We start from the raw sequence: 16,727 nt of genomic DNA, 5'->3' as shown, positions 1-16,727 counted from the left end.
ATGTGTTAGAGATTCAGTTAGTTGAATAAGTCTTTGTCTTTAGGAAATTAGTTTAGCAAACTCAGTCGAGTTAGTTCCTCATTTGTGTGTGTTATCAAAGTGACTCACTTTCACATGATGAACGTGAGCCGACCGGCGGTTCGTCCGGTAATTGCTGTCCCCATGGGTCCTACTGGCGGAGCCAACGATAGACCGCCAGTGAGGATGAAAGATATTCAGGGAATGCCAGGAACCACCGGCGGCCTCATCCTCCGCCTCTCTCAGTTCGTCTCCTCTCTCATCTCCCTCTCCGTCATGTTCTCCACCCCCGACTTCCACTCCTTCACCGCATTCTGGTAAAATCCAACTCTTAGACCTAAGGGTTATGGAAAAATATGAATCTGACAAAAACATATCTATAAACTGTGACAGTGGTTTGGTTTTTGCGGTTAGCTTGCAAAGCCTGTGGAGCTTGTCTCTTCTTATCATCGATGCTTATGCTCTTCTGGTGGGAAGAAGCCTTCGGAATCACTTGGTTGTTCGATGTTTCACAGTTGGAGATGGAGTAAGAACGAAACCAACATCTCTCTTTATTGTTTAAAGTTAGTTTCTAAGAAGGCTTTCATCTCTTGCAGATCACATGCCTACTTACGTTTGCAGCTGCATCTGCGTCTGCTGGCATAACCGTACTCATCAACGATCTTGATAAATGTGATGGCAGCCACTGCACAAGGTTCCAGACCGCCACAGCAATGGCATTCATCAGCTGGCTTGCTGTGTTTCCTTCCTTCTTTCTCAACTTCTGGTCCTTAGCCACCCACTAATTAAATAACACACACAAGATAACAGAAAGTTCCAAAAAGTAAATGTTTCCTAGTATATTGTCAAAACTATATGCTTCTGTAGTTGATCTTACCGGTTAAACGTAGTCATGTCGCTTTCACTATTTTAGTATAATAAGCCATGCGTTTCAAAAAAATCTATATTTTAGAGAAAAAAACACATTTTTACGGTTTCAATGCATAAATTAATCGTAAACAGTAAAAATATAATTTTATTTATTAAAATTATATTGGTAACTAAAATATGATATGTTTCAAAATCCTAAAACATACTTCTTTCCGAAACTGAAGAAATATTTTATGCAATTCTTCTCACCAAGCAAAGAGACTACGGAAGTAAAACGGTTCTATCAAACCGGGGATTTATTATTTACTAAACCGTAATAGAACCGATAGTCTAAAATAAAGGCCATAAGATCATTCTCCCAAGGCCCATATACGTTTACGAGGGTAAATTCATCATTTCGTAAACCCTAGTGTCGACCTCAATAAAAGCCTTTGGAGCTCTTCTTCAACCGCCTCCTCGTCTCCGGACTCCACTTAAAAAAAAAACTAATCAAACTCCGTTTAACCTCCGAGACAGCAATGCCGCCGAAGCTTGACCCGAGCCAGATCGTGGACGTCTACGTCCGCGTGACCGGCGGAGAAGTCGGAGCAGCGAGTTCCCTCGCTCCCAAGATCGGTCCCCTCGGTCTCGCTCCCAAAAAGATCGGAGAAGACATCGCCAAGGAGACGGCCAAGGAGTGGAAGGGGCTCCGCGTCACGGTGAAGCTGACGGTGCAGAATCGCCAGGCGAAAGTGACGGTGGTGCCTTCGGCGGCGGCGCTGGTGATCAAGGCGTTGAAGGAGCCGGAGAGAGACAGGAAGAAGGTGAAGAACATTAAGCACAACGGGAACATTTCGTTCGATGACGTGATTGAGATCGCGAGGATCATGAGGCCGAGGTCTATTGCCAAGGAGCTGAGTGGGACCGTGAGGGAGATTCTTGGGACTTGTGTGTCCGTTGGGTGTACTGTGGATGGGAAAGATCCCAAGGATATTCAGCAGGAGATTCAAGAGGGTGAGGTTGAGATTCCTGAGAATTAATTAATTTAAAAAAAAAAGGGAATTTGAGATTAAGTGTTTTGTTTGGTTATTTTCACTTTTGAGGTTTTAGCTTTTTATGTTTCGGTTAAGAACAAGAACAAGTCTGGTTTGGTTTGTTATAATGCCGCTTTTATTCTATCTTATGCTATGCTTTGCTACTTTCGTAATGCCACAATGTTATTGGGGTATTGTTTCGTCTGCCATGTCTAATGGACCTTTCTATAGTTGTTTTGAATAGAGAAATTACACTAGAAATGAAATGGTTGAACTTGACGTAGGAACCTCAAACCTGCGTTGGTTCAATTTGGTATTTGCAGCTTCTTTTGTATTAAATGGTATAATCACAACTAGATAATCTCGGCAATGCACACGGTTTATTGTTATTGATTCACCTCCACTTCCTTGTACTTCCATTGGTTTTAGAAAGAGAAAAAAGCAATGCAATGCTTGTGTGTTTCACTGCAACTTCATCTTCCAAATTGTCTTCAAATTAAGAGTGTCAAAATCTGAGAAATAACCATTTTAGGGGGATTGTGGACTATGTATCCATATTGTTCACTTTGGACTAAATCTAACGAATCAAACTTTATGCGTAATTAAGAGAAAATTTCACAGGACGTGCCAAGACAATGGAAAAATTAAATTTCTTAGAGCTTTCTACAAAGCAGATTTAAGGATTATATGCTCATAATCTGTTAGAGCACCTGCAATGGTGTTACTCAAGGGAGTCCTTAGAAAAAGTGTATTTTGATTTTTTAAATATTTTTTTTTTTTTTTAGATAAAAAAATAAAATAAATATCAACCAATCGCGGATCGGCACATATTATCGGGACCTGCAAATAGTGCAAGGATTCACTAAAGAAAAATCTTTATTTAGGAATTTGAAGGATTGAATCCTTAGTTTTTGGTGGAGTCTACCGATTATTTAATTATTTTTTTTCTAAAGACTTTCCCTTAAAGATTTTCATTGCGGGTGCTCTAGTTGCTGGTGACAAAAAAAGAGAAGGGATAGTTGCTGAACCAGTGTAGGCCCATATAAAGTCAAAATATAGGCCCATTAATTAGCGGGTGGTCTAAATTTTCCAGTAATGTACCCACCCAACCGCTTTTAAATTAAATTGTTTTGTTTTATCATTTTTCATTTGCTTTCTCTCTTAAATATCAACCGATCACAATCCTCAAGCTGAGTCATCTCTACGAATCCGTTCGTCGTCTCTTTGAATCCTCCGATCGTTCTCCTTTCTCCGTCGCCGCACGCTGCTAGCGGTACGTTTCTCTCTTCTCCGAGCATCGTTTGAGCTCTGAGGTTTTCGTGTAAATATATATGTGCTCAAATCGATTGCAGTTTCACCAATGATTTGTTTAAACGCTGTTACGACGGATCATCTGTTTTCGTTTCGCGTGATGATTGTTTGCTTCCGTCTGCTACATGAGTGACTTTTCGTGATTGGATTGTTTGAATCGTAGTTAGAGATTCGGATGCTGAGAAGAAGAGGAGACCAGATCGGTGATTAGTTCAGGCTACTTCAGCGACGGGGCTAAGCTATATAGAGCTAGTTTGAGCAGTTTCCTATTTAGCATCAAACTAGCTAGGCTTTGTATCCAGCAGGTTTAGTGGCAACGATGGTTTCTCTCAGTCTTGAACTAGTAACGTCCATATAGTTTAAGGTCAGCAAATACGTCTTCCTCTTTAGTAATATCGAAAAAATAAACCGGGGCGTCTAGCTCATAGAGGCTCACAGCTGTGAGTACCGCCACCTGGGTTCGATTCCCGGCCACTGCGGATTTCACATTCGGGCTGCAGCGACACAGATTAGTCCCTTAGGAAGCCTTTAGGGAAACTTTGTATAATCAAAAAAAAAAAATCGAAAAAATATAAGGCAAATCTCCAAAATAGTACTTTTCTAAGTTTATATCACAAAAATAGCACTCAAAAACTAAATGACCAAAATAGCATTTTATCTTTTGAAAAATTTAAACTTTTTTATTTTTCAAAATTTGAAATCTTATCTCCAAAATCTCACTTCTCAACTCTAAACCCTAAAACTTAAACTTTAAACCCTAAACCCTAAACCCCATCTCTTGAGTGCTATTTTTGTGACTTTTGGCCTTGAGTGCTAGTTTGGGAACAAAAACTTGATTTAGTGCTATTTTGGTTTTTTTCTCAAAAATATAATAGAAAATTTGAAATTGTAGCAGAGAAAATGTATTATTCTAACACTTTTGTCAGCAGATGTTAGTGCCTTATGCTAAGCCTTTGTAATACATAGAATCGGTGGCTGCCGTTTTCCTTCTATTTTGGCAGATTGTTGGTTGATTGAGAAACCAACGTGAACTTGAAGTAAGATAAGTCAACCAAACTCTATTAGCGTGGTTAGTTTTTTACTCATTTACGTTTTATGGCTGATAACTATGTTTATGGTAGTCAAGGCTTTGTGAAGTTTGTCTGGTCCAGTTCTTCCACCACCCTTCTTTTGATTCCACGTTCATAACTGAATGTGTTAATTAGTCAGTGATGCTTGAAGTGTGAATTAAGGTAAAAACTTCAATATTTCTTGCGAAATGACAACCATCCTATGAAGCATAAAGCAAATTGCTTAGAAGCATCCTTTCACACAACCCATTTCTGCTTACTAGCTCTTGGAGTAGATCTAGGTGTGCTGGGCCGGATGGCAGGTTTTGACTAAGTAAAAGCTTCAGAATAGTAGAATGTGGTGGTAAGCCTTTGCTGGCCAGCACTCTGTGGACTAAGCCCGTTATGATTCTGAACTTGAAGAGAAGAAATTACATTTGGTGTGTGGAAATGGTGAATCAGTTGATCAGGAAAGGATGATGGCTTTTTCACTTGTGTAGTTTAGTGTATTCTTGGTTGGGAGTTTAATTTGCCTGCAGTAGTATTGTTGGAGGGTTTTGGCTCAGAAAATTAAACTTATTTCCTGCTGTTGAATCATCCATGTAATTTTCTTGATCATGCCAGCAGTATGCATCTGTTCTGTATGTGTTGATAGAAGCTGAAATGGTCATATCAAATGTTATCTGTTCTGTATCTGTTCTTTCTTGCCTTATTCTCGGTGGACTGTTTCTGTAAAATTTATGAAGTTCTTAAACCTGAGTAAATGTCTTGTTTAAATGAACTTCTTATGCCAATGTACTAGAGAACACTCTTGCTTGTTTTGTGTCTCTTATTTTCTTTTGGCTTACACAAAGAGAAAATGTAGGTTTCTGTTTTATTTATTAACTCTTGATTGCAAGATACCCTTATGAGCTGATAGATATGTACTAGTTAAGGTTATTCCCATCTTAAGGCATCAGGAACTTTCCAGTCCAACTCTTCGAAAACTTGTTTTTATGATATCATGAGCTGAGCTCTGAGGGTATAGTATGTTAGATACGGGTGACAAAGGTAACTGAGACTAGATATTTCAACTATATTGATACTAGGTATTGAAACTATGGACTCTCTTCTGATAAAGAATCTCTATCAATATACCATTGTCAGTTTCCTTTATACCTGAAGTTGATGTCCGTCCTAATACTGTGTAGTGTTCTCTATGCATATTCTAAATCGTTTCTTACAGCTTGAGTATGCTCATGTGTGGGGTTGAAGAAACTTTGTTTCTTAACTTGGCGATGGTTAAGGTTCTTCAGTTGCAAAAATTGGAGTTTTGGTCTTGAAATGTGACTATAAAACTGAAAATAGATGGGTGACTCGTTTTCAGCAACCATTTGGTACTTCTGAGCTAAAGCAGATGTTACTTTATATACCATTCTTGAATTGAAACTGAGATTGCTTAGTAATTAAGAACTATTTTTATGGACTTGCAAATTTTTTTCTGGATGAGTTCTGAATGTTGAGAGAACTTTCTGTGCAGGGTTAGCTGGACTCCAAGGTTGAAGATTTGTGTAATCATGGGGCACAGACATTTTCCTGGCTCTTTCCAATTTTTCGATGATGAACAGGATCAAGGCTGGAACCATATACACCCAGAGCACCCATATACGAGTTTAGGTAATTAGTTCTCCATTCCTATAGAGATCCTTATTCTGTGGTTGAAATCAATATTTTTAACACGTTCTTCATGGATAGATGTTATACTCAACCTGTGTAAGAGCTATTGCGTTGATGTTGCATGCGTATTTTTAGGTTGAGAAGTTTCTCCCTCATGGGTAGATTGGGTTTCAGTAGGGGCAAAAATGAATCTTGATAGGTGATACCCTCAGGTAGTGAAAATTAGGAAGCCACATTTTATAATCATCACATACATAATTCTACTTTTTCCTGTGCAATCGTGTCCGGAATTTCTGATTCGTATTATTGTTCGCTCTATGTTATCTCAGCAAGAACTGGGACCAGTGAGAGCAGATCGCATGTTAATCCAGCAGGAAACGTGTTGAATGAAGGAATGCCATTTTCTTCGCACTGGAACTCTTCTACAGGACCAAATGCGTATACTGCTTCAGGTCATGGTGTAGAGAGGCTACACTACAATCCAGGGACTAGCGGCCCCACCCATGTTCCTGTCATGAGTTCAGCAGCTGCAACTTTCTCTGCTCCACTTGAACATTATGTGACATCTGCATCTTCTTCGTACTGCAACAGTCAGACATGGTCATTGGATGGCTATGTTGATCTACATATGGAAAATGTGAGAGGAGCACAGAAGCGGAAAACCCCATGCGATTCTTCCGTCTATGAAATGGGTAGTTCAAGCCATTACCACGGTGGCAGAACTTCCTCAGATATCCCTTTCTCCTCGGAGTTGGACATGGGAAAATCAACAACTCGTGATCATGATCCTCATTACATGCCGTGGCTCATGAACCCAAGTTACAGAAGTAATAATCTCTCGATCAGGGGAGAGAGTTCTTCAAGGAATGTCCGGAGTCGTCCTACACTTGATTTAGAGACTAGTGTAGATAGAAATATTTTTTCAAGAAGCTTGGACCTTGATTCTCATCCTACACATCACAATGTTGAGCACTCTAGCTCAGATCAGTTTCCTGGTCAAACATCTCACAGGAATAAGGACTGGAACTGGAACTTTCCTAGACACTCCCCAGTACCTAGAGGTATGCAAATTTCACTTTGGTCTCTCTTGAGATTCAAATTTTTACTGACTACGTTCTTTAACCACATGAATTCTCACCCTGCAGATTTAAATGGCTTTAGTCCAAAGACAAATAATTTTCTTCCCACGAGAAGTGTCGTCAACAGCACATCTGTTGATACCTCTTGGTATCACCAAGGGCTAATCGGAAACAGAAACTCTACAGTTTCCCACGGTTTTCCTGGAACTTCAACACAATCTGCAACTAGCTCCCGCTTCTCTCATAGGTCAACACCCACCTATAGATCTTCTTCAAACGCTTTGCGATTGGAACATTCAGCATATTCTTCTGGAGATAGGTCTCCTTTTGTCACTGAGACATATCCTTCTAGGCATCTGAGGCCACCACCACACATCTCATGGCGTAGCAGTGATCGCCCAGGGAGACGCAGGAGTTCCTATGAGAGGTTTCAGCCTCCTTTCGATGAAGTGGCTCTCCATGAACCATTTTCATCTCAGGTGTAGTAATTTTTTTCCCTACCAAACTTGCCAATAAACTGATGGGACCAACACTTCAGAAACTTGCCTACATAGACGCTCATGTTTCTTATTCTGCTGCAGACTTAACTTTCTTCTATTATTTTGTTGTGGATGTACAAAAACAGGGATTTATGGCTGTAGATCACCAACAGCACTATGGATCCAGGAATATGCATGATCACCACAGAGACTTGAGGCTCGACATCGATGACATGACCTACGAGGTTAATTACAGAACTCTTGGTTTTTCTAAGCCCCAGACACCCAAATGTCTCGCAACTGATGTATCTTGAAATGGTTGACACTATCCAGGACCTTATTGATCTTGTTGAAAGGATTGGGAGTGTGAACACTGGTCTATCCAACGGCGCAATCTCCAGTTGCTTGTTGGAGACGATATTCTACCCATTGTATCAAACGGATGAGGAAAGAAAATGTGCAATCTGCCTGGTAAGATTCGCATGTCTCAAAGATTTAAATGTGCCAAGAGTCTAATGGTGGTGTGGTAACGGTAACATTTAGGCGGAATACAAGGAAGGAGAAGAGTTGGGGGAACTTAAAGGGTGTGGTCATGACTACCATGGAGGGTGCATAAAGAAATGGCTGTCTTTGAAGAACTCTTGCCCTATCTGCAAATCACCTGCTTTTACCTGATGCTTCTAAGAACCCATATGATAAACTATACATATATAATTCATTTCTCTTTTGTTTAAAGGGAAAATATGTGATAGACTATAACATTTTAAGTTGTAAATAGAAGGAAGTTAATATCTGTTATTTGGTGAGTAGAAAAAAAGAAAAGAAAAGAGAATGCTTCTTCTTGCTGAGAAGCTCACAAGTTCAAATATACCAAATGACTATGAAGAGATGGACGGTTTTCACTTTGCTATCAAAGAACATAAGCCTCCTGTGGAAACTAACCAGGCAGCAGAAAGCAGAGCGAGAAGAACAACAAGGCCTTACAGAGAACTTATGGTAGTGATAGAACCATTTGATGAACATATGATCTCTTACAACTAAGAGATCCTAATACAAATTCAACTAAGCATACAAGATGGCTGTTGGTCTTTTAGAGAAAACATACAAGATCAAGTTACATCTACGCAAGTGTTCAGCTTCAACGGCAGTAATCATCATAGCTCACAATGTTCATATAGCTTAGGATAAGGCCTTTCTGGAGCTATTCATAACTTCGGATACTAGCTAATAGCTCATAATGTAGCCTTGGAGATAATCAAACTAAATACAGATAAGAAGGGTATAATGAACTTTTAATCTAATGGATAAGGCCTTAGACAATATTCATAAGGTCAACTCATATACGAGTCACGTTCATTTTCCGAATGAATATAATCTGAGTTAGGAATAAATAAATAACTACAAAGCAACAAGTCAATAATACACGAACATATTAACACATATTGTTATGGAATGAAACGACAGGAATTCAGAATTCTTACAAAAATATAATCCAAGTCGTCTTTCTAAACAAAACTTCTTGTTTAAACAGAAAATTAAGCTGATTAGTTTTATTACATATTTACAAACTGCAGCACTAATCAAACACTTGGACATTTAAAACATATATTAATATTATTGTTTTTTTGTGTGGAAGATGATCGTTTTGCGTAACTCATAAGCATCTAGAAAAAACACAGACTTTTAGATGTAAAGGAAAAAGGAGGGGAAATCATTTACATGATGAGTTTTAATGAAAATAAGTGAATCGGCAACAAAGCATTATGTGCGTGTTCAAGTGAATGGACTGGACGGTCAAGACCAGAATGTTACAGCCGTCATCAGTCACAATAATATTAAGAAAGTGGGGTTGATTTTATTTGGTGGTTTTCAAATGCGCGTGCGATTAAGCAAGTGCCTAAAAGTTCAAACTTAATGGCTTTCAATTGTTGTCAAAAACAAAAAATGGTTTTCAATTATTCATACACCAAGCAATCTTATAACCTTTTTTTTTAATTTGCTTCCAAGTATGAGTATAATTTATTTTAAAATCTATAACCAAATTGATTTAAAAGTGCTATTATTACAAAATGAATTAAGATATCAATCCGAAACATAAGTATTATTGACGTAAATATATTATTAACTTAAATTCTTGTAGTTTTTACATTTATTAAATTATGTGATAGTCTTTCTGTTTCACATATTAATTAATGTTTAGTGATCAATTATAAATATTTTTACAATTTTACATAAATTTAAACTAATAAAAATAAAAATGTATTTATTATTAATAAATATTTTGATATATGCAATTTGTAACAAGTACTAATAAATACTCTTTCTGTTTCATATTAAGTGTAACTAATAAGAATTTTAATCCATTTTAATCATTTTCTTAATCTGTGTGAAAATGTCAAAGTGGCATTCTTTACGAAACTGAAGGAATATGTATTAAAACCTTAAAATTCTTTAAAAACAAAAATGGGAATTTATCATTGTGAAAAGAGAGAGAGAGTATACATGATCATTTTTTGTATTGTATAATGAAATAAATTTGCAGTGTTTTAGTAATTGCATTATAATTTAAAACTAAAGTTAATGTTCTGAGTTCTGACGGTATTAAGCAGTATTCAAGAGCATTAAAGATTTATTACACCAAATAAAATGAAACATCTTTCGTTTTCTACTAAAATAGATACATCAAATTTTGATGAATGATACGTTGAAATAGGGCAACCTATTATAAACTGCTTGGCTATGAATGGGTCTGAATTAACCCTCAGTGCCACATTAAATGCGTATAATACGAATTCACCCAATGTGTTGTGTTAAAAATATCACAAGTGACTAAGTGGCCGAAGGATAAGTGGCTGATGGTGATATTAACATTTAGTGAAGTCAATATATCCATTTTAACATCCACAGTCGTATTGATTTTGCATCAAGCGCATGTCCGAAATGACGCAAACCCGCTATACACGGTAATCATGTTACAGATAATTTTAAACAAAAAAATTGTGGCTACCATCAGATGATTTTATATAATATATATTCAATAATTTTCCCAAAATGTATAACATGGGCCATGCATATATACATATTTATGACTAGTCTACAATATCCTTCTACATTTGTTACACAATTGAAGCAAAATATTTTTTTTTAAGTCAGCCAAAGAATCCAGACTGGTAACGATATTTCAAATGAAATAATATAACATGTCAGTAAGTCTGTTAGAATCTATAAACTAAATCGGTGGTATAAAATTTATGCAGCAGTAGGGTAATAATAATTTACTCATATATTAGTGAATGAACTCATATAAGTGAAACCGTATTTAATATTGTATGCTATATATTGAATACCTATAGATTAGCATGATTGGGAGTTATTTGAGTTGGTCATCTTGAAGTTGATGTGTAATATACATATTCATCGCAAGCATTTACATTTTGATTTTATTTATTCGAATCCAATCCAATCAATTAGTTACAAGTTAGAACGTAATTTATATTACAGATCTCCTCCTTTTGTATCTTGTGGACATGAAACATGTATGAAGAAGGCTAATTAAAAGTGAAAAGAAGTGAAAAGCCGAACTAATTTAATTTTGTATTATCATCGGATAGAATAGGAAAACTCGTCTCACTGAATTCACATGTTCAACAACTATTGAGTTCAGATATATAGCTAGTGGTTATAAACTTCAATATTAATATTCGTCTAGAATAAGAAATCCCCTGATAATTTCAAAAAAGAATAATTAACATGGGCAACCACTATGACTATAAGAAATAAAAAACACTTAATTATATATTACACGATTAAAGAGAGTTTCTCAAGTCTCTTGAATCTCTATATAACCCTACACTGGAACACATAAAGAGACACACCAATCAACAAAGTACAAAAAGATAAGAGAGAAAAAGATGGCCATTGTGAAGATGCCCTTCTGCTTTTTGGCTTTCTTTTGCCTGTTATTACAGTTATTTTCCATCTTTCATATCGGTAATTTATATTCCCTTTTCTCTAATTACATTATGCCACGTGTATCCATGTCTCGAGAATATATTTCTAATTTTTGCTAGCTGAACCAAAAATAACTACGGTTTTCTTTTAGTGAACTAATTTCCACCGTAAAAATTCAGCAAATATATATTATAAAATCGCTAGTAAATCACTCATACGTAAATAAAGCAAATAATCTAAAGATTAACTAAACTGTAGGAAATGCGGAACTGGAGATGAATTATTACAGAGAGAGTTGTCCGAGAGCGGAAGAGATAATCAGACAACAAGTGGAGACGCTGTACTACAAACACGGCAACACAGCCGTATCTTGGCTCCGTAATCTCTTCCATGACTGCGTCGTCAAGGTAATTACATTTACTCTATATTCACATGGCATCATCATCATCGTGAATATTTTTTAACAACATGATTACCAAAAAGTCATCGTGAATATTTATGTTCATGTGTATTTTGTTTGTAGTCGTGTGATGCGTCACTGCTACTAGAGACAGCAAGAGGTGTGGAGTCAGAGCAAAAGTCAACAAGGAGTTTTGGTATGAGAAACTTTAAGTACATCAAGACTATCAAAGACGCACTCGAGAAAGAATGTCCTGGAACAGTCTCTTGCGCTGATATTGTTGCTCTCTCTGCTAGAGATGGTATTGTCATGGTAAGTATATGCATCGTAAGGTTAATTTAATTAGTTTGGAATTTATATTTTTATTAACATGTTTTTTTGTTTTGGTGAAATGAATAGTTGAAAGGGCCAAAGATAGATATGATAAAGACAGGAAGGAGAGACAGTAGAGGGAGCTACTTGAGAGATGTTGAGGCTCTAGTTCCTAACCACAATGACTCTCTCTCGTCTGTTCTCTCAAACTTTAACTCCATCGGCATCGATGTTGAAGCCACCGTTGCTCTCTTAGGTACCTGAGTTATAAATCTGAGTAGAAACTATCTTTTAAATGCATAGGTCAATAGATTTGAGCCAGGCACGGTAACACTAACCAGGATGGACATTTTGGTTTTTGAATTTGTTCAAGATTTTAGGATAGATGTGCGTTTTACACCGTTAATTAAACCAAATTTTATACGGTCCGGTGGTTCAATAGAAGATAATTTGGGTATTTTGGTTCATTTTCTGATAAAATCAAAATAAAATAGTTTTATCAACCATATACTTAAATAATACATATAATAAATTTTTTTTTGGAAAGTTTATTTACTAGTTAAGTTAATAAAGATATATAACTGTCATTGTTATTGATCGGTCAATTTTTATTACCGTAGGTGCACACTCAGTGGGTAGAGTCCATTGCGTTAACCTAGTGCACCGGCTATACCCAACGATTGACCCGACTCTCGACCCTACGTACGCCCTTTACTTGAAAAAACGTTGCCCTACTCCAAACCCGAACCCAAAAGAGGTCTTATACTCCCGCAACGACCCTGAGACACCGATGATTGTGGACAATATGTATTACAAAAACATCATGGCTCATAAAGGACTCCTTGTCATCGATGATGAGATAGCCACGGATCCGAGGACCGCACCCTTTGTGGCGAAGATGGCTGCGGACAATGGTTACTTCCACGAGCAATTTTCACGCGCTATCAGGCTCTTGTCCGAGACCAATCCTCTCACCGGTGACCAAGGAGAGATTAGGAAGGATTGTCGTTATGTGAACTAACTGATTATGTTTGCTATGAAAGATAATAACCATATATATCATATATCATATGTATGTATGTGCGTGTGTGTGTTAATGGTTTGGAGTCAATAAGAAGAGATACAAAAACTGGGATGGATTAAGATATGTTCTTGGTACATTAGGGAGTGACTTCGAAACAACTACCAATCCAAATTTATTTGATGGGACTTTTATATATCTTGTCACATTTTTTGGTATATTCGTCAATGATTTTAGAACTAACAGTACCAAAAACTATTAGATTCAAGACCATAAACTTATATGATACACAAATATAAACTTCTTACAAATTCAAAATAAAAAATGTGATGGAATAACAGGTAATGTATAAGGGACATAAGTTAAGTTATACATTAAAGTTTTTAGAACTTATTAACATGATATCATAATTCGATTATTGATGGTAAAATGATCCAAGTAAAAAATGTTGCCGACCATGCAATGAGATTCAGATTAGAGAGTAAGAGAAAACAAAGAACAGTCGACTACAATAAACTACTAGAAATCGCATATCAAAAATATATGATGAGATCTAGAATTGTATAAAAAGACATAAATAAATTGTGTTTAAAAAGTAGATGTCAACTTGGGGGAAATTAACTAGCTAATGTCATAAGCTCGTTGACTCCACAAGCCAAATCGTGATTGCTTAGTAGTGAGGTGCCATGCCAGACGAGTTGGGCACTTATCCATGTGTCTCCTTTTGACTCTTTGTACAAATCATTTCATTATTAGAAGATCTTTTGATAATTCGTCTGGTTTCTTTTGAATTATCAGCGATTAATTTGGCCAGTCTTGTTTGGCGTCTAATCAATAGACCTATTTAATCATTTCTATAAGAAAATGTCAAATGTACTAATTAACATTAATTATAGTATTAAGCTATATATCTTAACCCTTTTATCACAAAATGTATATTAAAACCAAATCTAAAGAAATCATATCACATGCACACTAATAAACTCAAGGAGTCAAATTAACCACAATGATTACAATGGATCTCTAGTGCAACAATTAAAGACTCGCAAAGTTGCGATATAAAAAGTCTTATAAATTAAATGCAATCAATCACTCTTGTCTTGATCTCTCCGGTCCAAAAACAGATCTCTTCATTTCATTAGAATCTCCGAACCGTTCTTTACCACATCTGATCTCACAGACTTTGGTTTGGAGCTATAAAGGTTCCGCCGGAAAGGTATGCCTCCACGTTTATAGAGTTACAAATTGCGAAACTTTATTGAATATTACAAGACCATATCCAAAACCAAGCACGTAACAATAAAGATATACATATGTTTGCATGCATTGAAGAAAGACCCAAAAAAAATGAAAAGAACACGCGATAAAAGCAAGCAAGAGACAACATCATAGTCCACCTTGCGTATTACAAATGTTATTTAGGACACATGACTCAACGCAAGCTTTTCACTTACTTACGTCCCATGGTTTGTTCACTTGGTGGAAGCACAACCACAGTGGACTGAGCATTGAAACCCGGGTGAAGAACCTTCCTGCGAATCTCACGGCCTTCTTGGCAAAGTGCACATGTATGGCAAAGGACATGCGTCACAAAGTCACAAGTCGTCTCCATATGTTCCCTTTGCATCTCATCCTCTATGCAGCTACCGCAGCAACCACACGACCTGTTCATCGCCTCAAAGCTTCCCTGTTTTGTACACCAAAGATGGGGTCACGAGATTCAGTGCAAAAGAGACTCTCGTAATACACATGCCTAAAACTAGAGACACTAGAGTGCCTATGAGACAAGACTTGTCTCTCCATGGCTCCTATAAAACTCAGAGAGTGGTACACAACCAAGAAGATATATAAAGAGAGGAGTTGATTGACTCTTTTCTTAGAGTACAACTAGGCTTGGCGTTCACTTCCAGTTCATTTTTTTTTATCGATTTTCGGTTCTAAAGATATAGGAACCGTTTGATTATTTGAAATTTGGTTCGGTTTTGGTTATTTCGGTTTTTGGTTCGGGCAACAATGTTAAGAACTGACTAATATTCGGTTCCTGTTTCTCAGATAATTTCGGATAATTCAGATATAAAAACAGTTTTTTTCCGGATTAAATATCAGATAATTCGATCATTACCTCAAGGTTAAACCTTCTGCGAATGGCAGAGCGGCTAGAATAAGAGAACCATGGAGCAAGGCAGTTCCATCCAAACAGAGAGTTGCCAACAAAGTACAACCCTAAATACGTCAAGCAGTGATTCGAAAACGTTGCAGGAGCAGACCCAAGCCTCTCTGCATTGCTTCCATACAACACACATGGAGCCACACTTCCAAGGAGACCTAACAAAGAAGAAGCCATTAAGATGTAAAAGATTTGAGTCTTTCACCAACCTCACCAACCATGAACCACATCAAAATCAAAACTTTCCAATTCAATCTCTACCAAATCAAGAAACCCATTAAGGAAAATCTCAAATTTCCGACAATAATCATTTGAGACAGAACACAAGACTCACCAACCGTGAACCACATCAAAATCAAAACTTTCCAATTCAATCTCCACCAAATCAAGAAACCCATTAAGGAAAATCTCAAATTTCCGACAATAATCATTTGAGACAGAACACAAGACTCACAAACCATGAAACACATCAAAATCAGAACTTTCCAATTCAATCTCTACCAAATAAAAAAAAAAACCAAAATTTCCGACAATAACCATTGAGACAGTCAGACAGAACACAAGCAAGACTCACCAACAGTGAAACACATCAAAATCAAAACTTTACAATTCATCCTCCACCAAATCAAGAAACCCATTAACAAAAAAATCCCAAATTTCAGACACTAATCATTGAGACAGAACATAAAGACTCACAAACTTCGAGATCGCTGCTGCAGAACTCATCGTTTCGGCCGAGACAGGAAAAAAGACCGGAACTCCATTGGTTTCTCCCGATCGGCTCGCCGATCACGCTCCCTTGGCTCACCGGCAATCCATCCGCCGTCCAGCCGTATTCCTCCGCCGTCTTGGTGGTGTCCCCTTTTGAGCAGATGTTGCTTTCGTTCACTTGCAAGAGAGGACTCGATTCCTCATGATCCTCGCACTCGCATCGTTGAGCTTCGTGGTTGTCTTCTTTCGCCATGTTCTGATTGATATTCACCTTCTAAGATCTTCTCAACAAACGCTCTCTCTCTCTCTCTCTCTTTGATCTTACAAAGAGGAAAGAAGGTAGAGAAGCAGAGACTTAAAATATAATTAAAGTAATTATTTTATTGGGCCGCGTTCCGTACGCGTTAAGGAACGAATTAAAAATAGACAAAGACGCTTTCGTTAGTATTTTCTTGGAAATTAAATGAACTGAGTATTAAATGCACAACGTGCATTAGTTGATGTATATGTTGTTAAGTGTTCTTGGAGGAAAAATCAAAACGTTTATGAAAAAAGGAATCCACGTCAATGATATTATAGTAATCCATATATTGATATAAAGGAACTTTAGTTTACTTAATAACAAAAAAGGAATATACGTCAATGATATTAAAATATCAAATGAATATCTATATTGATACGTGAACACTT

General features: G+C 37.0%; 5 protein-coding genes across 8 annotated transcripts; 4 read left to right on the top strand and 1 right to left on the bottom strand.

Annotated features, from left to right (window-relative positions):
- The first annotated feature begins 52 nt into the window (after positions 1-52).
- On the top strand, positions 53-1,018 carry LOC103865581 (CASP-like protein 5A1). 2 transcript variants are annotated; one of them, XM_033289986.1, is made up of 3 exons: positions 53-335; positions 433-544; positions 615-1,018. In XM_033289986.1, the coding sequence occupies exons 1-3, from the start codon at positions 115-117 to the stop codon at positions 801-803; spliced, it is 522 nt and encodes a 173-aa protein (XP_033145877.1). In that variant the 5' UTR covers positions 53-114; the 3' UTR covers positions 804-1,018. The 2 variants fall into 2 exon arrangements, with proteins under 2 accessions (XP_033145877.1, XP_009141637.1); XM_009143389.3 differs by having other exon boundaries at positions 412-544.
- Positions 1,019-1,306: 288 nt separating this feature from the next.
- LOC103865580 (60S ribosomal protein L12-2) lies at positions 1,307-2,127 on the top strand. Its single transcript, XM_009143388.3, has one exon. The coding sequence runs from the start codon at positions 1,407-1,409 to the stop codon at positions 1,905-1,907; it is 501 nt and encodes a 166-aa protein (XP_009141636.1). The 5' UTR covers positions 1,307-1,406; the 3' UTR covers positions 1,908-2,127.
- A 1,945-nt stretch (positions 2,128-4,072) lies between these two features.
- LOC103865579 (E3 ubiquitin-protein ligase MBR2) lies at positions 4,073-8,318 on the top strand. Of its 3 annotated transcripts, none has more exons than XM_033289983.1 (8): positions 4,073-4,281; positions 5,781-5,917; positions 6,053-6,129; positions 6,247-6,978; positions 7,063-7,475; positions 7,622-7,720; positions 7,809-7,946; positions 8,019-8,318. In XM_033289983.1, the coding sequence occupies exons 4-8, from the start codon at positions 6,312-6,314 to the stop codon at positions 8,148-8,150; spliced, it is 1,449 nt and encodes a 482-aa protein (XP_033145874.1). In that variant the 5' UTR covers positions 4,073-4,281; positions 5,781-5,917; positions 6,053-6,129; positions 6,247-6,311; the 3' UTR covers positions 8,151-8,318. The 3 variants fall into 3 exon arrangements, with proteins under 3 accessions (XP_033145874.1, XP_009141635.1, XP_018514192.1); XM_009143387.3 differs by having other exon boundaries at positions 4,214-4,863; XM_018658676.2 differs by lacking the exon at positions 6,053-6,129 and having other exon boundaries at positions 4,214-5,637.
- Positions 8,319-11,313: 2,995 nt separating this feature from the next.
- Positions 11,314-13,355, top strand: LOC103865578 (peroxidase 21). Its single transcript, XM_009143381.3, has 5 exons — positions 11,314-11,465; positions 11,685-11,833; positions 11,950-12,138; positions 12,226-12,394; positions 12,759-13,355. Exons 1-5 carry the CDS (start codon positions 11,387-11,389, stop codon positions 13,157-13,159), a joined length of 987 nt encoding a protein of 328 aa, XP_009141629.1. The 5' UTR covers positions 11,314-11,386; the 3' UTR covers positions 13,160-13,355.
- Positions 13,356-14,370: 1,015 nt separating this feature from the next.
- LOC103865577 (cell number regulator 8) lies at positions 14,371-16,398 on the bottom strand. Its single transcript, XM_009143380.3, has 3 exons — positions 16,023-16,398; positions 15,282-15,484; positions 14,371-14,846 (listed from the first exon to the last, which is right to left on the bottom strand). The coding sequence occupies exons 1-3, from the start codon at positions 16,288-16,290 to the stop codon at positions 14,610-14,612; spliced, it is 708 nt and encodes a 235-aa protein (XP_009141628.1). The 5' UTR covers positions 16,291-16,398; the 3' UTR covers positions 14,371-14,609.
- Positions 16,399-16,727: the final 329 nt, after the last annotated feature.

This window comes from Brassica rapa, chromosome A04 (genome assembly GCF_000309985.2).
Source record: "Brassica rapa cultivar Chiifu-401-42 chromosome A04, CAAS_Brap_v3.01, whole genome shotgun sequence".
In the NCBI taxonomy this organism is placed as follows: Eukaryota; Viridiplantae; Streptophyta; class Magnoliopsida; order Brassicales; family Brassicaceae; genus Brassica; species Brassica rapa.
The sequence above is the reverse complement of the archived record's forward strand: the minus strand, read 5'-3'. Positions and strand labels throughout refer to the sequence as shown.

Coding starts and splice junctions, on each gene's coding strand:
- LOC103865581 (XM_009143389.3), top strand. CDS start 115: ATGATGAACGTGAGCCGACCGGCGGTTCGTCCGGTAATTGCTGTCCCC. Junction 336..411: donor CACTCCTTCACCGCATTCTG/GTAAAATCCAAC, acceptor AAACTGTGACAG/TGGTTTGGTTTTTGCGGTTA. Junction 545..614: donor GTTTCACAGTTGGAGATGGA/GTAAGAACGAAA, acceptor CATCTCTTGCAG/ATCACATGCCTACTTACGTT.
- LOC103865580 (XM_009143388.3), top strand. CDS start 1,407: ATGCCGCCGAAGCTTGACCCGAGCCAGATCGTGGACGTCTACGTCCGC.
- LOC103865578 (XM_009143381.3), top strand. CDS start 11,387: ATGGCCATTGTGAAGATGCCCTTCTGCTTTTTGGCTTTCTTTTGCCTG. Junction 11,466..11,684: donor ATTTTCCATCTTTCATATCG/GTAATTTATATT, acceptor ACTAAACTGTAG/GAAATGCGGAACTGGAGATG. Junction 11,834..11,949: donor TCCATGACTGCGTCGTCAAG/GTAATTACATTT, acceptor TTTTGTTTGTAG/TCGTGTGATGCGTCACTGCT.
- LOC103865579 (XM_018658676.2), top strand. CDS start 5,609: ATGGGTGACTCGTTTTCAGCAACCATTTG. Junction 5,638..5,780: donor TCGTTTTCAGCAACCATTTG/GTACTTCTGAGC, acceptor CTTTCTGTGCAG/GGTTAGCTGGACTCCAAGGT. Junction 6,979..7,062: donor ACACTCCCCAGTACCTAGAG/GTATGCAAATTT, acceptor CTCACCCTGCAG/ATTTAAATGGCTTTAGTCCA.
- LOC103865577 (XM_009143380.3), bottom strand. CDS start 16,290: ATGGCGAAAGAAGACAACCACGAAGCTCAACGATGCGAGTGCGAGGAT. Junction 15,485..16,022: donor CAGCAGCGATCTCGAAGTTT/GTGAGTCTTTAT, acceptor CTTCTTTGTTAG/GTCTCCTTGGAAGTGTGGCT. Junction 14,847..15,281: donor GCAGAAGGTTTAACCTTGAG/GTAATGATCGAA, acceptor TGTACAAAACAG/GGAAGCTTTGAGGCGATGAA.